Source organism: Ostrinia furnacalis, unplaced genomic scaffold (assembly GCF_004193835.3).
Source record: "Ostrinia furnacalis isolate ACB-3 unplaced genomic scaffold, ASM419383v2 OfSCF0069, whole genome shotgun sequence".
NCBI classification, from domain to species: Eukaryota; Metazoa; Arthropoda; class Insecta; order Lepidoptera; family Crambidae; genus Ostrinia; species Ostrinia furnacalis.
In genome coordinates, this window is record NW_021130308.1 from 1419178 (window position 1) to 1443035 (window position 23858).

General features: G+C 36.0%; 1 protein-coding gene across 1 annotated transcript in view; it reads left to right on the forward strand.

Annotated features, from left to right (window-relative positions):
• Window positions 1-2668: 2668 nt before the first annotated feature.
• The window catches only part of LOC114349633 (probable cationic amino acid transporter), a 69140-nt gene continuing 47950 nt past the window's right edge, over window positions 2669-23858 (forward strand). Inside the window, exon 1 of the mRNA XM_028300093.1 lies at window positions 2669-2764. Within this exon, the coding sequence (XP_028155894.1) occupies window positions 2725-2764 (40 nt within the window). The 5' untranslated portion in view covers window positions 2669-2724. The remainder of the gene's footprint in view (window positions 2765-23858) is intronic.

The following is a 23858-nucleotide window of genomic DNA, read 5'->3' on the forward strand; positions in this document are numbered from 1 at the left end:
AGAACGTTCTGAAACAAAAGCAAGCTGAAAATGAAGGCGAGTTGACTAATCTATGGTTTGTTCAAGTTTATGATACTAGCTTGTTGTTTCCCGTTTTCATTACACAGGTAGGTAACGTGACCTTAACATTGGGCCGAACATGTGGTGAACAATGTTCTAGAGAAACTGAAGTTGCTCTAGATTCAACAAGTTGACAAGCTGTCAAAAGTCATAGAAAGTACAAGTCTTCGAAATTCTTTTGAAATAAAGCCGCCGACACCAAGCAGTCAGGCTGTAGGACTTGGTGTGTAGACTTCATAAAGCAAGCTGAAAATGCAATGACTGGTTGATCAAGTTTGTCATACTATGTCGCTTTTTGTCTTCCGATTTCTTTGCCACAGGTGTTATTTTCGCAATAATTTCATATTTCACTCCCAGAAAAGAACGAACTTTCAAAATGACTCTATCAAGTAAAATATTATACAAATTTCAAGTCTGCGACTCTATTTGTAATTGTAATATCTATTTGTAGTTGTATTTGAAAGATCAACAAAGATTGAAACAAGAAAGTGGGTATATGTAATAGAGACGATAGTCATACTAAGTTAACATTTACTAATTGTTCCAACTAACGTATCAATTGCTTAATCCCACACTAAGCAGAGGTTGTGCTATTATAGTGACTTGAACATACTCAATTAGTTTCACATGAATATGCTATGATACGCTCGTGTTCATAACATTTGAATATCTATTTCAGCTGGCGATGCTGTACACAAACAACTAAGCGGCCAGCGAATAGGCACTACATCAATGTGTAGAACTAAAGGTGTACAGATAGACAACGGCAGTCATCCTAAACATGGTGGCCAAGTCGCTGGTTTGAATGTTAAATAGTTTTTCTTCCAGCGACTGGGCCCACCTTCAATATTTTAGTAAAAAATTCAACACCAAATCAACAAAAATCTACTCTAGAACCTTAAACGGGACTATTCCCACCTCTCGTTCCCACCACCACTGCAACTCCTGTGTAGCCAGGATCTTCAGCTTGACCGCCATAAAAACCCAACCAATGAAGGTCAAGTTTGTCCCGGGGGAAAGTTAAACTGTCATTGGACCCGCAACGAAATTAATCAGAAGAACATTAGGAGGAGTTCGAAATTAAGGTTCGACTTCCCTCCATTGCAAAGCGGATGACAGGTGACAAACAAAGGTTTAAAACCTTTAAGAAAAGATTATGCACCACGGACAATAAATATCAATTAAGGGGGCCTATCTTATGAGCAATTAGCAACTACCTGCCAATAATATTTTTCACAAAATCGCTTAAAAGCACGGAAATTTTTCCTTGTCNTAATAAATCTGTAGAGAAGTCAATTCTGTACATGAAATACATTTTCAAAATAACTATCAGGGGGTGATTAGTAATCGATACTGATGCCAAAAATGCAATCAGTAAAATTTTTGTCTGTCTGTCTGTTCCTTATAGAAACAAAAACTACGGGACGGATTTTAACGAAACTTAGTACAATTATTCTTCATACTCCTGGGCAGGTTATAGTATACTTAGAAATTCCCACGGGAACGGGAATTAGCGGGAAAATCTTTTTGTGTGAAAAATCTAAACCGCTTAAGTTAGACGCTTGAAATTTGGCATGCAGGTATCTTAGTAAACTTAAAGCTCAGTTACAACAGAATATTGCAAAGTTCTCGCGGGAATGGGAGTAAGCGGGAAAAAACATTTGTATGAAAAAATCTAAACCGCGTATGATAGATGAAGGGGGTAAAACGGGATCAACGCGTACAAAGTCGCAGGCGGCCGCAAGTTTCTTAATAAATGATTAACATATACCATAAATGTGACTTGAAAAAAGACCTCACTTCGGGCTCACCTCTAGGATCAATCAGACCATTTTTTATGGTTATAAAACCAAATAATGACCTCACATGTCCTCTTTAACAGATGGATAGCGATAAATCCCAACTTAACAGTTTTATAGCTATAAAAGTTGGCTAAAGCGTAACTACCTATTTTTTTAAGTGACTCTGGATCCTTCTAAAGACACATTTTTGGGGTAAAACCCTTTCCTTTAATGAAATGAAGTTTAGAACTAGGCTTTTAAATGGTGCCAATATTGGTGGGAAGTGGGGATGCATACGTTTGAAAGTGCTTGTCGCGGGAGGTGCGATTTATTTGATGTCGAGTGTATAAGGGTTCCTTGACAGGGCTACGGAACCCTAAAAATGATGGTTGTTTTAAATTTTTCAATGGTATAAACAATAGACCGTGAACGTACCTTTTTTTTCCACTTTTTAGATGCACTAAGTCATTACCTAGTTTAAAATTTTAAGGGCTTGAAATTTGAATTTGGCTATTTAACTAACAATTTATCACGAATCCTTTAACTAAGAACAGATTGTTAAATCTCACTATAGATTGGGCGAGTTATACCCTAGTGATTTTACAGGTATTATCTGGCCCGGACCTTCGGACGAGATGAAGACTAGTATTTTAAAAAGTTATTAACTGGTCCGCGGACCAGATTTTCGGTGGGCCAGATAATACCTAACCCGTTAAAAATATTATAAATCTCCAAAAAATCGTCCATTTTATATCCAGAGCCACTGCAATAGTTTGTTAAAAATATTGTTTTTCTCAGGAAACTGGCGAGCATCTCTGAGAACTCTGGCACACCAGCGTTTGCTACCATCCTCGGAGGAGTGGCTGCTGCCGTCGTGGCCCTCATGATCCAACTGGAGGTCCTGGTCGAGATGATGAGCATTGGTGAGTTTCCAATACTATTTAGATGAGAGAACAGATCGTACTTCTAAACTAGAAAATTGTCTATCGTGATAAAAAACTAATATTATGAAACCATTCTTAGAAAAGTTTTCGTCTCCTACTTTATAGCTTACAGTGACGAGAATTCAAGCACCTTTCTAAACATAGAAAAACAGATCGTTGTCTAAAATAGAAAATCGCATAACGTCAAAAGCATCCAAGAAATCATTTTTACAAAACCTAGAAGAATGGCGAGTTTTTATCGTTTATTTATTATTTATTGTTAATGCAAAACACTTGTAAACTTACAGAACAGGTCCAAAGCGCTTACGAGCTTAAAAATAATAAACATGTCAATATACTTAAGTCACAAATAAAATACATGCAGTTTATAAATTAAATACTTAATAGAAACACTGAACATGTTACGTAAAGTTATGGTTAATAGTTGTGTTGCGACGTACTGTATTGCCTGTATTGGGTTATAATACTACTCAACGTATGCCGTTACAAAAACTGCAAGACTGAATGACAGCTCTTTAATAGAGTATGCTGGTAGATAATCTCCGGTCGCCGTCACTTGTTTTGCATGATCACGATAAAGGTCTTTATTCTCGGCTAAAGCAAAATAGAAAATAAATAACATCGACGTGTAAAAAGATTTTCACAGCAGAAAATCGGTTTTTCCTCGCGCGCACGATGTTGACAGATGTCCGATTGTCGGCACCCGGTAAGCTTCGCTTAAAGCGGTTACAAGCGGCTGCAATATTAATTTTAATATTTTTGCGCCACGATAAACCGCTTAACTGGCACTTACTGACAATCGATAGCCATTAACATCGAAACTGAATCTGCAATACAAAAATCGGATTTGAAGGTCGAGATCAGTTTTAATATTAATTAATAGCAATCAAAAATACATTTTGCAACGAAATATTATTTGAGTTAAACGTGATGTATGATAATTGTAAAAGCTCAACATCGTTCCCGACAAGCTTTTCATAGAATTTCAATCAACAAACATGGTCTAGTTTCGATACAAATGGGTATTATCATAGCAAAACGTTGCAACCTCGTCAAGCTGGTCACGCTCGTGCGCTTATAGGGATTAAATGCAGGGGTTGTTAAGACCTAAGTTTGCGCCAGCTTTCTAGAGCTTACGTTTACGGCGAGCTTTAGCACGCTTCCCGCTGGCGCATTCGGCAAACAAGCTGTGCCTGGTACTCAAAGTGGGCCCCGTGGGGCGCCGAGGCTTAGTAAGACGTCTAAAGGCTTCCGAAAATGTTGTATGATTGTATGTATGCATGTGTTTAGTACAATTAAATTTTGTGTACAATCTATGAAGTTTAATAATTAGCCTTGAAAAGTTATATGCGAAAAATATTTTTACACAATTAATTATTCTTTTCCAGCTTTAAGATTTACTTAATTAAACAAATATGGCTTATGTAGTAATGTAAGCAATTTTTGAGACTTGAGTTAAAGAATTTTAGGAAAATTCAGCGCTAAAATACTTGATAAAGTATAATATTATTATTATCATCGCTGTATCTTAGTAATTGCACAGGTAATTGCATGGTGATAATTATTAAGGCGATTACATGGCCGAACGACCTTGAGCATTTTAGAGCGAGACAACGCGCCTCACGCCGCGCGCCCGCGCTTCTGCCCGATACCAAAGTGCGCTCAGAATACAGATGCGAAGCGCTGCCAATTCTAACATAACTGCCTACGGGAATGTTAACTCGATTTTAATTTACGCAGATCGAAAAAAATTGCGATGAATGATTATATTTCAATTAGACATCATTATACTTTAATTAGTACCATAACTATGAAAAATAAACAGTTATTTCCTACTGTAAAGTTTGCAAAAAGGGACATACCTGAGCAGTTTGAAAGTTAGGCTGACGATATTCGTGTGTCTAAGTGAGCTTCTAAACAGTTTTTAAGTGTGTGTACGAGTACCTACCTAAATGTAAATGTCTGTCTGTGCAGGTATTCAAAATATTGGTCAAATATCGGTCAACATTGAATAAAATATTTTTGATCATCGAATACAATTTAAGACTTTACTTTCTCCGTTATTATTTTTTGGTAAAATCGAGAGAAAAATAAGATTTTAGATTTTTGCGTTCCATTTCAACTAAAATAAATAAACACGGATTGAGAGACATTTNAGAAATGAGATCCCATCAAAAACAATACTTGTCAAAAAAACCAAGTCTCGCAACTCAGTTGTTCTACGGTAAAAAGTTGTGAGATCCATGTAATACCAAGTCCAGGCCAGGAAATCTTTAACGTTTTACATAAAATATTGACTTGGCCATCGCATGAAAACACGTGTAAATTAAATTATTTAGTGCGATGGCCAAGTCAATATATTTATGTAAAACGTTAAAGATTTCCTGGCCTGGACTTGGTATTACATGGATCTCACAACTTTTTACCGTAGAACAACTGAGTTGCGAGACTTGGTTTTTTTGACAAGTATTGTTTTTGATGGGATTGAATTAAGCATATATCACGTTCATGTTTCCAAAGATCACAATCCCACAAGATATGATGGGCAGACTGCTCATGACTGACATCATCACTCTAGAACCTTAGAGGTGGGTCCATTGCAGTCACTAGAAGCATAACTACCTAATTAAAAATTCTAACCAGGGATTAGGCCCGTGGGCCAAGCTAAAAGTGGGCCAAGTCACTGGAAGACTCCAATGAGCTTTCATTTGCACTAAAACAATAAGGTCTGTATTAAAAAGTTACGCCCAAAACTCAATAATTATAGTTACATACCTCGAGCATAGACCGAGGTTCTTTAATTAGTTCAGTTTTAACATTAAAAACCAATCACAAGCACATAATCTATGATTGATTAAGATTGAATCTAGCTAAGTTATGTTTTGTAACACGTCTATAAGTCTTAAAACAAGATACTAAACTTTTGTAGCCTTTAATTAAACTCTACGTTTAAATTTTTTAGCCCGTCGCGTCCACTCACAAAACATGCAAGCGCACTCTAACTAAGCAAGCTGCACAATAGCTGGCAATAAAATATGGTTTATTACAAGCAAGGCATTCCAGTGAACAGCTAGACGTATACCAACGTCATAGTGATGAACTCCTGAATATAGTTGTAAAGTCTCGAGTTGATGCGTCATATTTATATGTTTATGTCGCTCTGTATGCGCCAGTGGTGTTATTATGTAAGCTATGGATATTTTTACGAGTCCAAGCTTTAAGATAACAAACATACCTGCATTGTAATTATACATTGTTTGTATGACATATTGGTCATAGTCTTAGAAACAAATGTATCTAAAAATACAAGATCAGAAATCCTAATTAGGCTTGAAGTCCACGAACAAGCATCCAAGAACAACAAAAAGTGGAATTTAAAAAAATATATATTTTTAAAAAATTTTCGTGCTCCAAAACGAGAAAAACATTTTCGCCTTAATAAAATACGAATGTTTTCTAACTTGGCTTTACATAACAACTGATGTAATTTAGAATTATTTAACAATGCACGCATATACGAGTACCTAGTGTTTATATTATGAGTTATGTATTAACGTTGATCATGCTAAAATGAGTTGCTAACTTTTTCTTTGTGTCAGTGATTCTGCTAATTAGCACAAACTTTAATTAGTATACCTTAACGGTTTAAAAATTTCATATTTGAATTAATATCTTTAAAAGCGAAAGGTCACTGATTGACTGACGCACTCATCACGAAATCTCAGAAACTACAAGTGCTAAGAGTCTCAAATTTTGTATGAGGATTTCTTTTAGAACGTAGGTGCTCACTAAGACGGGATTTTGCAAAATTCAACCCCTAAGCGGATAAAACGGGATACCACGCGTACGAAGTCGCGGGCGGCCGCTAGTAAACTATATTTTGAGGTGTCTTACGCTCGATTGTTATGTTTAAGTATCGCAACGTTTGTTAATTTATATAAACACAATTTTATTGTATTAGATAGGCTATTGTTGACTGATATTTTATGAATTTAATTGCTGCATCACTTGAACCTTTTCACTCAGACCTTGCGCTTTGTCGTAGCATAGCAAATAAACGTAAATAAATAAGATTATACCAAGATCATAGATAACAACGCGTAGAGTTAACAACCCGCAATGTGGCCGAGTAAACAACGCAAGTCCAAATATAAGACAAAACAAAATGCAAACGGACGTCGAAAAGAAAACATTCAACATCGCATCGTAATGCAAGTAAATCGGGCGTGGAATCCGAGAACAGGGGCGAATAAATTGTTTTAATAAGGCATAAATTGCCAGTGAAAAAATCGGAGCGATACAATGGTTGACCATGGCATTTACGCTATGTGCCCACCATATATGGCGTCCGATGCACTTTTTGTTTGCAGCTAGCACAGCGGCCAGTAATTTGCGATACTGTTGGTCAACGGGACGTCTCGGTTGGTGCTCCTATCGTATGTTAACGTAATATTCATAAATATTTTATCATTAGGATAGCTACATCGCACAATTCGTTGTAAAAACTAACCACAGACCGCTTTTTGTGTTACGTGTTACTCGTGTGCTGTAAGTTTAATAAATAAGCTTTCATTAATTATGTTGGGTACATCGGTCCATTGAATTCTTTATTCATAATCCAAATTAAATATATAAAGTTTTCCTTTTTTTAACATTTTGTTTCATTTTATATAGAGTCGTTAAATTCATTAAAGGTATTAGTTTATAAAAATACGATTTGTCTTAATTCAATATTGTGAGATATTCTTGATTTTTTTATTCGTTGTTTTCATTAAAAATATAAAAAGTACTAAGCAAATAACTTACCCAATATATTTTTTATTTAAATACAAACTCTATATTGCTTGTTGTGATAAAAGTCTATTCTACCTTCGTATTTTTGTTTGCCTTCATAATTAGTTTCTTTAGAGACGAAAAGATAGACAGAAATCACTTTTACAGAGCAAAAAATTCAAAATACAGTAAACACAATGACTCCCACACTACATTACTTAAATGCGAAATCGCAAAAAATCCACGGTGACTAAGATAAAAACACTTCAAGGCTGTCTCAGCTGATTAAAAACACTACTTAGTTACCTATAAAAACAAATTAACTTAATCCAAAGATGAAAAGTCCTTATTGAACTTTTTCATCAAAGTTTTAATGAAAGATAAATAATATTCAAGTTAATCTTTACCTATATGAATGTTACTTACTGTACTCGATATTCTCAATCAAGCATTAGAAATTGGAAATATTCATACATTCTACGAACTCTCGCACGTGTATTTCTACCACACATTTAACGCTACGTCTCAATGCAGCTTGAAATTCCCCTAACATGCCCTATTATTTAGTCGAAAATGAACTACGAAATGTTTTGCCCAGTTTCGAGTATTTCCAGGGATGTGCAATACTGAATAGTCCGATTATTATCTCCAAATACCAAATCCCAGCTCCGGTATAATTAAAGCCACAAAATGTTATCCTGAAATGAACAATTCAAGTGGTACAGAAAATCATAATCGAAACTGGGGATCGTATTAATCCTCTATAAAGTAATGGGAGCAAACAACCTATTAGAGCAGCTACGAGTGGACTGAAAATCCCGAATGAACTGAAATAATGCGTTCAGTTTGAAATAAGAGAGCTACTCGTGTTAATGATGACCGAGCTTTTAAAAGTGTGCGGTGTGTGGTCATAAAATTTTTGAAGTGCGTTTGTTTGAAATAAAAGTAAGCTGTGGTTAATTCATCAATACTAGGTGGACCAACGATCTGGTGATGTGGATGGTGGTCTGGAAGCGGACAGCGCAGGATAGGTCGTTATGGAAAGCCTTGAGGGAGGCCTTTGTCGTCCACTGCTGACGTCATTTGACTGAAACGAACGAATTCGTCAATAGTTTTTTACTCCAGAAATTCTGGCAACCGGCAACTATCACTTTCATTAAAAAAGAAAGAACCATTTTTCAAAAAAGAACTTTACGTACGGCAAAATATTGTTATCGTTCGATTCTTTTAATAAGAATCTTGTTTATCTCTACTCTGTCACCTATAAGAATCATAAACATAAACACTAATAAATTACAACTTAAGTTAGGTAATAATAGAAACGAAATAGTGATGGAACTTATTTTTATCCTCGCATAAAACTAAAACGGCATTATTAATTATCAAAACCTATAACAATCAGACTATTTGACGTGACTATTGATTTATTGCCTTTCTTATTGTAAAAATGGATGAGACAGTTATCAAAAACAAGTCCGTCCAATTAAAACTAAATAATTTCATGTACTGTGTTTTTAAAAATAACGCTAGACTAATTAGTGCGAGCGAGATAGCGAATAAACAGTTTAATGAGTTTTACGTGCCCAAACTACGACAGATATAAAACTGATGAATTAGATAAATTCTTTTTTTTCACACCTCACAGAAAAATATTATAATAAAAGAAATACAAAATCAAAACGGCACAATTTAGGCGGCCTTATCGCTAGGAAGCCTCTTTCAGATACCTAGGATAATTAAGTACTTCATTCATAAATAAAAATTCAAATACTAAACAAAAAGCTTCAGAAAAACACATAATTACATCTCCATTTCATTATCGACGCAAGCTTCAAACCTTTCATGTGTTTTATTCCCATTTTCTTTGACAAAGAGATATCCCTATGTACTCAAACAGCTAGAAAAACATCACATGGATATAAAATGCACAAATGCATAGAGATGTCTAATTAATTAACTCAAAGGCGAAACTACGAGCTATTCATAGACGAAGTAGTTACACAAAATAGATAGTAACAGAAGGCAATCAAAACCTATAATAATACTTATTATGTACTTCATTTTTCATACGCACACAGACGAGTCTCAAGCGCACTGATTTGGACTGGTTCGCGATATTGGCTATATCGTGCCCGCGAGCGTTGTCTATGTGTGCGTTGCGAGCGCACTTTGTATGTACATAGTTTTTCTTCTGCTCGTATCTATTTTGTGGTAGTAACTCATACTCTCATATTCCACGGAACTATATGATAATTACTTATGTAAAAAGGGATGCGCAGACATTGGCCAACATATCGCGTTACCTACGTCACCCACGTTAATGTGAGGTGTAGCTCTACTCAAGGGCTCTCTACTTAGAATATTCTTTGTGATACGACGAGCGAAGCTTGTTGCGGTTTGCGTAGGGATGTTCCTGTTTCATTTTTATCGATTCGTGCATTGTAACGTTCTCGGCCTGTATCTCACTTGATGGTAAGTGATGATCAGGCCGAAGGTGGAAGCAAACTTCACCCGGAATTCTCAACCACGTAGGAACTGACTATCTTACCTCTTAACTGCCGCAACACAACAATTTGCTAAATACTCAGCATTATTATGAAATATTTTACGGTTTTATCGAGGGGCACCGATTAGTTGTTTGTTGAATTATTTCTAATCAAAGTACGATTGAAGAAAAGATCAAAATGTTTATAATTTTGGTATTATGACTGCACAAAATTCTGNATCGCCTTAACCTTTCGCAAATTATTCAAATGCCGTCATCGAAGTCTTGTAAAATTTTGGAGTGCTCAGATCTAAGCACAAAAAGCCTTGAGAACCGCTGCATTAAACTCACAGTATCAGATACTTGGGTAGTGATTATGTAAACGACGGAGCGTGTGAGGAGCGCTCTTAAACTAACGCCTTCGCGTTCGAGGTGCCCAGTTTACATTTGAATGCAATGTTGACTTATTAGAGTTCTCCCTCTCTCCCGTTTCAAATTAGTTTACTCGTTAGTAATAATTAAATATTGATTATCATTTATTTATTTATTTAACCTTTGCACATAAAAGTAATTTATAAAGCGGCCAAAAAGAATTTGATTTAATATTTGAATACTTTTATAAATAGGAATGCTGCATGTTTGATTCGGCCTCAAAGATACGCAACGCTTGTAAATTCAATCAATAATAGTCCTTACACCGTAGAAATTGGTCATTCTTGGGGAATAAATAAATAAATAAAATATCCTTTGACTAAAAAAAATCCTTATGAAAATCCTACCTATCCTACGGTTAAGAAAATCCTTATGAAAAAATGATACCTACCATAAAGTAAAAATAAATGACAAGAATGCGTGGACTGTCTAGCTCGCACTCATTACGTGTCATGTAAGTTATATTGCTGTATTTGATTGAAAAAGAGACTGACAAAGGTGACTGAGTTTCTTCTGCCACTCCTTCTCAGCACCAGCCCATTTATGTTGTCCCGAAGTGGTGGTAGGGCAAGCTATATTTGAAACGTGTAGTATATCATCATCATCTCAGCAATAGGACGTCCACTGCTGAACATAGGCCTCCCCCAATGTTTTCCATGTTGATCGATTGGTAGCGGCCTGTGTCCAGCGCTTCCCTGCTACCTTTATGATGTCATATAGTATGTGCCCTGCAAAGGGCCTATGATGTACTGAATAAACTATTTTGTTTTATTTATTTATTTTATTTTATTGGGTTCACGAGATATGGCAGCGACGTGCAAAAATTAAAACCCGCCGGGTTTATACAAATATTTCGCTCACACCGACACCTATCGGATTTTTTACGCTTTGTGATTCAGTTACAGTGCATATTGTTTGAAGGCGGCCGGATTTATTCCTCGATATAAAGCTTTGGGTGAGCTTTCAAACAATAAATGTGACTATAAATGTCATTTTATTTACTAACAAACGAAATACTCGTACATAGGTAGGCTACACAATTCGCACGAAAGGTTTCAGTTAAAGCAAATGGACCTGGAATATTTTACAACACAATAGGCAATTGTTTATTATTGTGTTATACTATAATATTATAGTAAAACATAATAGCAACCACACCACAAACACACAGAATTGCGCGTTCATAAATTTAAAGCACATATTAAAAACACCTTAATGAAAAAGGGCTACTATAAAATTGACGATTATCTTCTATACTTATAATAAATCTGTAGAGAGGTCAATTCTGTACATGAAATATATTTTCAAAATAACTATCAGGGGGTGATTAGTGACCGATACTGATGCCAAAAATGCAATAAGTAAAATTTTTGTCTGTCTGTCTATCTGTCTGTCTGTCTGTCTGTCTGTATGTTCCTTATAGAAACAAAAACTACTCGACGGATTTTAACGAAACTTGGTACAATTATTCTTCATACTCCTGGGCAGGTTATAGTATACTTAGGAATTCCCATGGGAACGGGAATTAGCGGGAAAATCCTTTTGTATGAAAAATCTAAACTGCTTAAGTTAGACGCTTGAAATTTGGCATGCAGGTACCTTAGTAAACTTAAAGCTTAGTTACAACAGGATATTGCAAAATTCCCACGGGAACGGGAGTTAGCGGGACAAAACATTTGTATGAAAAAATCTTAACCGCGTAAGATAGATGAAGGGGGTAAAACGGGATCCACGCGTACGAAGTCGCAGGCGGCCGCTAGTATAAAAGATAAAAATGTATGGAATATGTCTACCTAGCTCGCATCAATACTTATGACTATAATTTGTATATTTTAAAGACTGAAAATCCTTGAAAAGGTGGCTGACAATAGTGACAGAGTTTCTTGCGCTGCTTCTTCTCAGCACTGGCCCATTTATTGTCCCGAAGTAGTGGTAGGGTTAATACTGGGCCGTGTAAGTGCTTTTTAAAAACCTATTTGCAAAAATAAATGAGTTTTATAGTTATTAGTGAAAGACATATAAAGTTCATTGTGCTGATAAGTTGTTGTTACAAATTATTCTACAATATTTATACAAATGATTCTCGACTCCAGCTAAACAACGTATTTACATTACACTTTTCATTTTATTATGAAAGTAACCAAAGGCTCGACAGCTAAGTGTTTCTAAATCGAAACAACACTCCACTGCAGAGAAAACGCAATAAACACTGCAAAGATACAAATTGCTTTGCACTCGCACCGATTATTATTGCTGGTCTCCAGTCACCACAATATAGAAATGAACAGAAGGCAATCCACATACAAAGTGCGCTCGAGTAACACACACATTGACACAGCTCACATACGCGTTATCACGGACCATCTCGGACCAGTGCGAACGCGAGTGCCGTCTGCATTATAATAAAAAAATACGCTCATCTTTCTTAATATAAACAGTTAAGATAGAAACTGCTCGGCGAGCCGCGCAGCCGCCGCCGTCAGTCGTTTTTGGGGAAATATGCATGAAATATCAGAAGGATGAGGCATACCGACTAAAATAACCCCGATGCTCCGTTGATCGCCTTAGTGGGAAGAACCATGGGAATCCAGACTAAACCTCAGCCCTAGCACAACCGCCGAGCGCTTGAGCGTAGGTACACCAAGTTAAGTACATGCATGAGATTGTCTTCGGGGGGCTTAAGTGCGAGTTTCAAACGTCTTCGCGAGCGACTGGTTATAAAATTACGGATTGTAAAATTAAATGTATGACGGATTATACAGCATCCCTAGCAGATACTTTCAAGAACTAAAATCTTCATAGATTTTTTGACGCACTCGCTAGCGACGACGGTGACGTTCAATGTAAACTCGCATTAAGCACACCGTTCATTTTTATTTTGTGGCTGAACACTGGCCAGGAAGAAAGAATAAAATGTGAACTGGACTGTTGTTTACATAAAAATAAAAAGAAGAATCGCTTTTGCTGAAGTACGCTTTGGAATGGAGGAGAAATAATTATATTTTTCCCATTTAATGTGTTTACACTTTACTTTGTATTTTAAACAAAGAAAAATGTACGATGATAAACTTTAGTTAATATAAGGCTAATGAGTTATTAAAACCTACAAATAAAATGTGTAAACAATTAATTAATAAACCAACAAAAGTCTTAATGAATTTAAGAATTTAGCACTGGAAATGGTTATAAGATATCGTCCCTTAGCTAACAACACCGCGTAAGTCATTTTTAGCAACTTTTCAGGAGACGAAAAAAACTGTTTATTTTAAAAAATCGGTGGATTTTTCCTATTGTTACTTATTAAATACTTTATTTAGCAGTTAAGAAATAATTTTTTATACTTAATTTGACGATTTACTTTCTTTTAACCTATATTTTATGACTTGAGCGGTGTTGACTGATATTTTTGTAGAGTTAGGCGGTGTTGTTTGCCGAAATGTAAAGGAATAAGGTATTACTAGATGATTTACAATGAAAATGTTATTAAGAATTATTTAAAAAAATATTTAAAAATCATTATAACCTATGTATCTTTAACCTAAATCTTAAGAATCACAGTGTGTAATCAAATATTGTGATGGGGGGCCTTCAACGCGAAGCTGGGCAAACGAAACGACAATGAGCTGGAAGTGGGGCAATTTGGGTATGGAGAGAGGAACGCACGTGGCTAACTGCTGGCTGGTTTTATGGAGAGGGATGATGAACTCCTTCTTCAGAAAGCCAAAACAGCGAAAGTAGATTTCGCTGCATCCCAATGACGCTATGAAATATGAGATCAACTTCATCTTGTCGACGTAGAAGCATGTTGTCTGTGTGGTCAATTTGGTCAAAACAGGAAGCAATCACCAAATGGTAAGAGGCACATTAAATATAAGTCCGAATCTCGACAGATGTCGACTGATAAAGTCTACACTCCGCCCAGCGTCCATCCAACCCCGAAAGCTCAACTCGAGTTGCAAAATCGTTCCCAATGCCAGGACATTGCAAAAATGTGGAAGAGTACAATGGCAGGTTCTTGGGAATTGACCAAATGACTGGGTCTAAGGTTTTTAAAACCCGTCGTTTAGGAGAAACAAAAAAGATCTCTGATCTCATCGACAACCTTATAGAAGAGAGACGAAACATGGATCTGCAGTCATCTGAAGATGCTACTCAGTATCGGCGTCTTAAAAGATAGATCTCTACGTCTTTTGACTCGCGACCTACGCATATAGGTACTCGTAATACAGACGATTGAGCATAACAAGGGCTCTAAGGTGTTCGTAAGAGATCAGTCTGTCTGTTGGCCAAAGCCAACTGACCAAGCTGAAGACCGAGAATAGCGTCGGGGCCTGAGATATTGAATGAGGTTGAGAAGTTCTACGGACAATTATACACGACTGTGTTCACACCTGTTACAAATCTAGCCGAAGACCCAAGAGCTAGATTGACCCGACACAATACCTAAGATATCCCGAACGCCACTCTACACGAGCTTGGAATAGCTTTGGAACAGCTGATAAACAACAAGGCCTCGGGTGATGATAGAATTACGGCTCAGCTTTTGAACGGCAAAGCAGGTGAAATGTCGATGCCAAAGGCTCTTTGGAAGCTGTTCTATTCCGTCATCCTCGAGGGAATAACTCCTACGGCACGGCACAGAAGTGTGGTGATACCCTTCTTCAACGGCGATAAAAAAGGTTTGAAGGGTTATAGTAATAAGGATAATAAGAAAGGGTAATTAAGGCTTCAACAAGGGTTGAAGAATTATAGACCCATCTAACTTCTGAACCATGTCTACAAGCTGTTTTCGAGTAATTATGAAACGTCTAGCTCGCCGACTCGACGCCTTCCAGCCTCCTGATCAAGCTGGTTTCCAGGCTGGCTGACAGGCTTTTGTGTCTTAGATCACATACATACGCTGCGGCAGATTATACAGAAGACCGAGGAGTATAATCAGCCACTTTGCCTGGCGTTTGTGGATTATGAGAAAGCCTTCGATTGGATTGAAACCTGGGCAGTTTTTTACGCCGTTTATGTCCTGCTTCTTGTAATTGTGCGCATAAAAATTCATCACCTGAACTCAGAATACTTCAAGAATCAATTCCTTCTCCATCAATAGTGGATTTCACTCGTATAACTTCCTAAAAGAATTAAAACACAGTTTGAAACACCGCCTAAGTTTGAAAAAAAAAATTGTAAACACCGCTTAAGTAAATGAAGATATTTTCTATTATCATTTCCTTATATATTAATACGCGTAAATCATTAAAAAATGCATGATTATATAGCTTACCTTTTAATCTTTTATTAAAACTTCTTTCATAGACCTTTTCGCGATAAAACTCACTTAAAAATATAAAAATTACGGAGCGCGAAGGAACTTTACGAGAAATGTATGGCAAACTAACGACTTGAGCGGTGTTACGAGGCAAACCGACTTGCGCGGTGTCACTAAAATTCAAATTACGGCTTCTTATTGGCTGAAATCTGTAACATGTGACCAATGGTTAGACGCGCGATGAGCAGATCTATCCAATGGCATTAAAATGTCAAAACCGCCAAAAATCGACTTAAGCGGTGTTGTTAGCTAAGGGACGATATTTACATTTTATCTGAAAAAGGATAACACTATAATTATCAAATGTTGTATTTCTATTCATGTGGATGGAGAAAAAGGAAAAATGTACAAGGAAAAACATGAAAAAGATATAAAATCTCCATTGAACAAAGAGCCGTGTCGCGTCGTGGCCGCCCCATTACAATGGGCCCCACTTTGCATATCGCATTCTGGGAGTGGGTAGTCAATGCGAAAAAACGCTCAAGGGTTGGAATGTGCAGGTTTTTTTTTATGTGCTAGGAGGCAAACGAGCAGACGGATCACCTGAGGTGTCAAAATGTCCATACGGACCGGCTGTCAGTGTGGCAAAAAGTATGAACGTCAAAAAGTCCCAGTGTCAAAATGTACATTATTACCATGGTTACAATGGTTTAGTGACAAATGGTACACATCACAAAATACAAGTACAACAAAAGGTGTGATAGATAAAATGATCAACTGATATATTGTGCTCATGATTTAATTAATAAAATTAAATGTCAAAATGTTCAATGTTCTTGTAGTCCAGCCAATAAAGATTTTTTGGACATTTTTACCTTGATGCTTTTAAACACGTGTTCACGTTCGCTATTAAACAATAAGACTCTTGTTCGAATAAACCCGAAGACATTTTAACTTCAGATCATTTTAACCATTGCTCATTTCGACGTTCATACTTTTTGCCACACTAAAAGCCGGTCCGTGTGGACATTTTGACACCTGCACATTCCAACCGTTGAGCGTTTTTTCGCATTGACTACCCACTCCCAGAATGTCTTTTTCAAACTTTAACTAACGTCAAGAATCTGTCAAACTCCATACAAAACACCGGTTATCGTCATAGTTACCGTTAACGTTAGGTGTTGCAACTCACCCTTAATCTGCTCAGATATTGAACTGTCTCAGTGATATCTTAAGATTAAAATTTTATATCAACTCCTTACATTTTAGTAAGTAAGTAGGTAATGATTCTCAAAAAATAACTCAAATAATATTTTTCTAAAATAAATAAATAAACCATAGTACCAACTGAATTGAAAACCTCGTCTTTTTTTATGTCGGTTATAAAGAAAGGAATCCTGGACTTACTCTCTTACTGGACTGTTTTATGATGATTTAAACTTGCTTTATGTTATGTACTAGCTGTGCCCGCGACTTCGTACGCGTGAAAACCCGTTTTCGCAACATTTTTCATTTTGCTCTGCACCTATTACTTGTAGCGTGATGGTATATAGCCTATAGCCTTCCTCGATAAATGGGCTATCTAACACTGAAAGAATTTTACAAATCGGACCGCTAGTTCCTAAGATTAGCGCGTTCAAGTAAACAAACAAACAAACTCTTCAGCTTTATATTATTAGTATAGATTTATTCTTATTTCTTTGCAAGAAGTAGGGCGATCAATGTAACATTTAGCTTTGTATAATTTAAAGCTTCAAAGACACATGTGCCACTATTCCCATTGTTTCAGCACGAAAAATTATATTTCGCTTTACGAATAACTTATGTAATTGTGTATAAAATGCCAGCTGCTTATAAATTACTACAATTGACCGCTGCTATAATGGAGCTACAAGGAAAATAACAAAGGTTCCTAAGATTAGCGCGTTCAAGTAAACAAACAAACAAACTCTTCAGCTTTATATTATTAGTATAGATTTATTCTTATTTCTTTGCAAGAAGTAGGACGATCAATGTAACATTTAGCTTTGTATAATTTAAAGCTTCAAAGACACATGTGCCACTATTCCCATTGTTTCAGCACGAAAAATTATATTTCGCTTTACGAATAACTTATGTAATTATGTACAAAATGCCAGCTGCTTATAAATTACTACAATTGACCGCTGCTATAATGGAGCTACAAGGAAAATAACAAAGGTCCAATAAGTAACTATTATGTCTTCCTTAAAGAAAAGAACAGTCAGCTTCAAATATTAGTTTGTGACACCCAAAGTGACCAAAAAGTTGAACTATTTGACGCTAACTGTATCTATTATGTTTACTAAGGCTAGGTTGCATCATCTTACTTTAACTTTGACAAACGTCAAAAATCTGTCAAAATCCATACAAAACCACCGGTTAATGTTATCGTTACGGTTAAAATAAGGTGGTGCAACTCAGCCTTAATCAATAACAATGGTTACTTAGTTATATTTAAAAAAAAATAACTGCGACTTATTCTAAAAGTTAAAATTACAGACCTAGGTAAGATGGTGGTAGCTAGCCAGGCGGACTTAGAACAAGCCCTACCACCAACCAAACCGAACAGAAAAATCTGCCCTCACTGGGAATCGAACCCGGGACCTCTGCGTCTGAAGCTGTTAAAAGTTATCAAACAAATTCAAACCAGCCTGAAGCCACAAAGTTGCTTGTCGATACAAACACAAGGCATTTCGAGCTGATTCATAATTGTCAACACTCTGAAATATTTGCCACGGGAATAACGACGTTGCTCGACGTTGCTCGATTTTCATTAAACAATTTAAAACAAGCCAAGTTGTTTCGAACGATTAACTGGAAGGCCTATGGCGGCACGCAAACTTAATCGCATTATTCAAATTGCCATAACGCCACGGAAAAACATAACGGGAACGGACACCATTGCCTTTTCAGGGTTCCGTACTCAAAGGGCCTTATTGATAAAAGTTACACCCTAGTCGAACTCTGAAATGACATTTAGTATGGAAATGTTATTTTAATCCAGAGTTCATGCTAGGTGTAACTTTTTGTAAGGGGGAAAGGGTAAAAGCTAAGTTGCACCACCCAACTTTAACCGTAACTATAACGATAACCGTTGTTTTATAGTGAGTTTGACAGATTTTTGACTAGCTAGACAGATGAAATGTTCACAGATGATCTATTTCTTCTGCTTCTATATCTATAGCAACAAATACTAAAAACAGAATAAGACATATTTTAAAGGAATAGGACAATAAATGTGTTTTTTTGCCATTTTTCCTCGATATCAATAACGGCAAGTAGTAGACGATTGAAATATTAACAGAATGTTTGGTTGTATATTCACTTTAAAAAAATATATTTAAGCGTTGTACGGAACCCTCCGTGCGAGTTCGATTCAAACTTGATCGGTTTTCAGGAATAAACCGTAATTAACCTATATTCCACACTGACTATTATCCCAAGCACTTTTTATCTACGTTCGGTCTTCAGAAAAAAAGACGTTAGTGTTCACAATCCAGCGATTGGTTTTCGTTCGGACTCGTTGTTTATTTTTTAAGATGATTTACGATTTATCCTTTCACATTATTTTGTTAACTTTCCACACAGAAATGTATTAATAATTCATTCCTATTTCTCTAATCTTAACTCGGGCGTTCGGTAAAAGACTAAATGTATAAATAAAGTTGAAAAAATCCTGTTAGCGCAACATTTCAAAGCTTCATTTATTACCTTGTTACATGTTTTGTACTTAATTAATACTGCAGAGATTAACTTCAACTTTAATAACGAACTACAACGCTTCCAATGTCAGAATGCGAAGTTATAATAGAATACCTAGTTATTCCCGCAACAACGCTCTGAAGTCTTACGTTAATTAATTTTTACTGGGATCAAAGTCCTCGAGTTTATTCTTTAACGGCAACTGAACGTACATATTACAATACCAGAATATTGGTACAGTCCATATATCACAGAAGCTAAAGGGAGATGTGAAAAAGGGGCGGGGTCAGTGTCGTAGCAATTTGCCCAAAAACAGAATACATTGCTCGCGACAATAATGACGACAGCAGCGACACTACATGTGTAAACAGTTTACATTGCTTGCGTAGCGTTAAAAATTATTCAAACGTTGAGTACTGACACCGCAGTGGATAATGAGCACATTTAAATTATAAGAATTCATTCAATCGAACGTCATCGCGTATGTAGTGGTGCTGTACGTACATTACTTGCAACTTCAAGTATGCGAACGAATAGTCGCTCTGAATGCAATGTGTGCATGACACGAATTCTACGCGACGTATTGTTTTTATTTTAATTACTTTGTGTGTGTGAATTTCTAATGCGTGGGTTTCGAACTCAGCGCATTAGTTGGCATCTCTCTAGATCTCTATCTATGATACAGTCAGTGTCAAATACACTGGTCATCACAAAAATCGGCCCACACACATGGTGCCCCAACAATATTGGTGTTATTTGAAAGTCCAATAAATATCCTTAAAGAAAAACACATTTAATTTCCTAATAAACGATTAACATATACAATAAATCGGCCATTCTCACGATTAGGCGTTCTCAGCCTAATTACCATATTATTTTTTAAATTTGGCTTAATTGACTTAAACGCATTGAAATATAAAACACATGAAAAGTACGAATTTAACTATCGTAAAGGCGTCAAATTATTCAAAGCGGTTTTCGAGTAAATGAGACCCAAAAATTTTATGGTCACGGTAATTAGATAAGGCTAATACTTAATCTAACGGTAATTAGAAAAGATATGTAAAATAGCAAAAAAACAACATCTTGCATTGATTTTGTACACAAGCGTCATATAAAAGGCTGTAGGTACTCTTAATAACCCTTTGCAAAAAGAAAAACACTAATTTCTATTATTTATTGTATCATGATATTTTCAGTGTACCTACTGCAAGAATCGAGGCTATAACAGGAACACTTAATCTATCTGTGATCAGCCATCTCTTAATCAGATTAAATTGAATTTGTAATAATGACAGTTCCAGCTCTGCATATCCCATGATTTGTCACCTCGATTCTTTTACAATAAGTTTTCAGATTGATGCTATTCGCTTTCTCCTGAGCCTGAATGCAGAATTCTCAGAATTTAGAAGGGATGCAGCAAATAGATTTCATGACGGTCTAGTCTTTGTTTGTAAGCTTTACAGGAATTTTTTACACCCTCTTTGACGTTTGGTATCACTTCAGTGGACTTTGTAAACCGGTCGATGCCATATGTCTATATGGGTCTTAGGATGCATTTGTATTTAGTTTGTTCTCCAAGCTTCTTCTGCCCAGTATCCATTGCATATCACGAAGTTTTTTTTCAATGCATGCATAACAAAGCTGCATGCAGTCTAGGATGGTACAAAGTGCCTAAACACTCGTCTTGAAAAGGCCCATTGTCTGTTCATTTGTTCCCTTTTGTTCTTAATGTGATCACGCCAGGTAAGTGTTACTGTTGGACAATCTCATCTTTTTAGGGCAAAATTAACATGGATAGATTTTAATGGTATTATATTAGAATTAATTAATGATTTAACATGTTAATATCAATGATATTAATAGTAAAAATAAATATCTGGTACGAGACATGTTTCACGCAGGGGTGACATCTCCTGGGCATCAGGAAGCCCCGATTTCACTCCAGCTAACTTCTTTTTGTGAGGTTAAAATATACTCTAAAATCCAACAACCATGCAGCAACTGGAGCTGAACATTCGTCATGAAATCGAATCTATTTTGTGGTAACTCTAACGAAAGCTTTTCAAAATTTTGATGTCAGATTGGAAGAAAAGTCCGTAAAGTTGTTATGCGAAAGTCTAGCTATTTTATAATTATACTTATTCAATCGTGAGTGCAGTTTGTAGGTAATAACTACATACAACGGTGATTATAAATATATGGTAATTAGTACATGGAAATTAGAAAACGATAGGTTTTCTTCAAAATTTCCAAAATCTGCAGGGTATGCAAATACTGTCTTACTATAACGTATGGAGGCCAAAGTACTGATTCTATTTGAATCAACAACGTGGATCTACCTTCAAAAATCTAGTTTAAAAATAAGGACATGGTAAATAGAAAAATTGAAAACCAAAGATATGGTAATTATACTCTTACGCAATTCATCGACGGTACGCCAACGCAATAGACGTCTACTTGCTTACAGGTCATAGAACTAACTAAGGGCTCGCGCCGCGCGCGTAAATGATGTGTCAAATATTATTATTTAGGCTTGTGTGCCCAAAAACAAAAAACGTCACGGGAATTAGGATTTTCGCTCGGACAAGCAGTTTTTTAATTCTAATTATTTACAGAATGGTTCTATTGAATAGATATTTTGCTATGCATAAGACTATCTTTTATACTCTTTAAAATGTTGAATGGAGTAAACCAAATCTTTACGACATAAAAATTACAGCCAACTTTTAACATTAAGTCGGTGTGCGGACACGTAACGGTAATTAGAGAACAGAGGTTCATGAAATTAATTTAGACACAAATACTTCAAATAAAGGCCTATGATTTAATGCACAACTGGATAGGGTTGTGAAGTAACATATAAAAATACTTGCATGTTTCTAATTTGTCATTTTTAACGATTTAACAGCCCGGACACGCAAAAACTAGCTCATCTGAGAATGGCCGAAATGTGACTTGAAAAACTTGAAAAAAGACCTCACTTTGGGCTCACCTCTGGGATCAATTAGACCAATTTTTATGGTTATAAAACCAAATAATGATCTCACGTGTCCTCTTTAATAGATGGATAGCGATTAATCCCAACTTAAAAGTTTTATAGCCATAAAAGTTGGGTCAAGCGTAACTACCTATTTTTTGAAGAAGTGACTCTGGATTCTTCTACAGACACATTTTTGGGGTAAAAACCTTTCCTTTAATGAAATGAAGTTTAGACCTAGGCTTTTAAATGGTAATATAGTATAGTAATATTCGTGGGAAGTGGGGATGCATACGTTTGAAAGTGCTTGTCGCGGGTGGGTCGATTTTTATGATGACCAGTGTAGTTCGCGATACCCACAGTAGCCAAAAAGTTTGCAAACGTCTTTGTTACAGTTGAAGGATGTGTTATTAACTTTTTGGCCACTTTTGTGTGTCATGAACTATTTGACGCTGATGTACTAGGGTGATCGCTATACTAATTAGCCAATACATAGTTATTGGCCAACTTGCCTAAACTGAAAAGAAACAAGCCTAATAGAAGTTATTAAGAGAGGAAAAGAGACAAATATTTTTTCTGAGCAATACGCAGTCCAATGTTGTAAATATTTTTGTCTCTTACTTATTAACAATCCAATATGCCAATAACTATGTATAGCCTAATTACTATAGCAATCACCTACCTCAATCAAGATTTGTCAAAGTTTAATTATTATACACTTCCCTTTAAATATGCATTATTTTAGAAAATTTTGTGGTGAGAATCGATGGTGTTTTCGTATTTGCCATATTTTTTTATAAACTTATTATTCTCAAATACTTACCTAAAATTAAACAAAAATATTCTAGAGACGTTACATTATAAAGTTCCGCTGGTCTTGTCGATGTCGAGTTTCGTGTCTGTGCATAATCTGCAGCGTATAAGTGACACACATTTTAGATGTACAGTCGCAGAATGAAAAGGTTCGTCACCTTAGTGTCGGTTTTCGCTTGCACTAGGTACTGTAAGAGTCAAACCTGCCAACATAACAGTGCAAGATACAGAGCTGCTAACATTTAAATAAATATGACGTTTGCTAACGAATAAGGTTTTGCTTGTTTATTTTTCTATTCCATCAGTGCAATGTTACAAAATGTAGTTTTTTTTTATCTATATATATAAAAATGAAACCCGTTTCGCGTTGTCACGGCATCACGTGTGAACGGCTGAACCGATTTCGATAATTCTTTTTTTTAAATGTTTGTGGAAGTCCAAGGATGGTTCTTACGGAAAAAAATATTAAGAAAATCTCTACGCTAAGGCGGTACGAAGTTCGCCGGGTCAGCTAGTATAGAAATAATAATGGCAGGTTGAACCAACAAGAAGGTTTTATTTAGTTTATCAATCATAATAATCTTCTTGACAAGATAAATCGACTTTG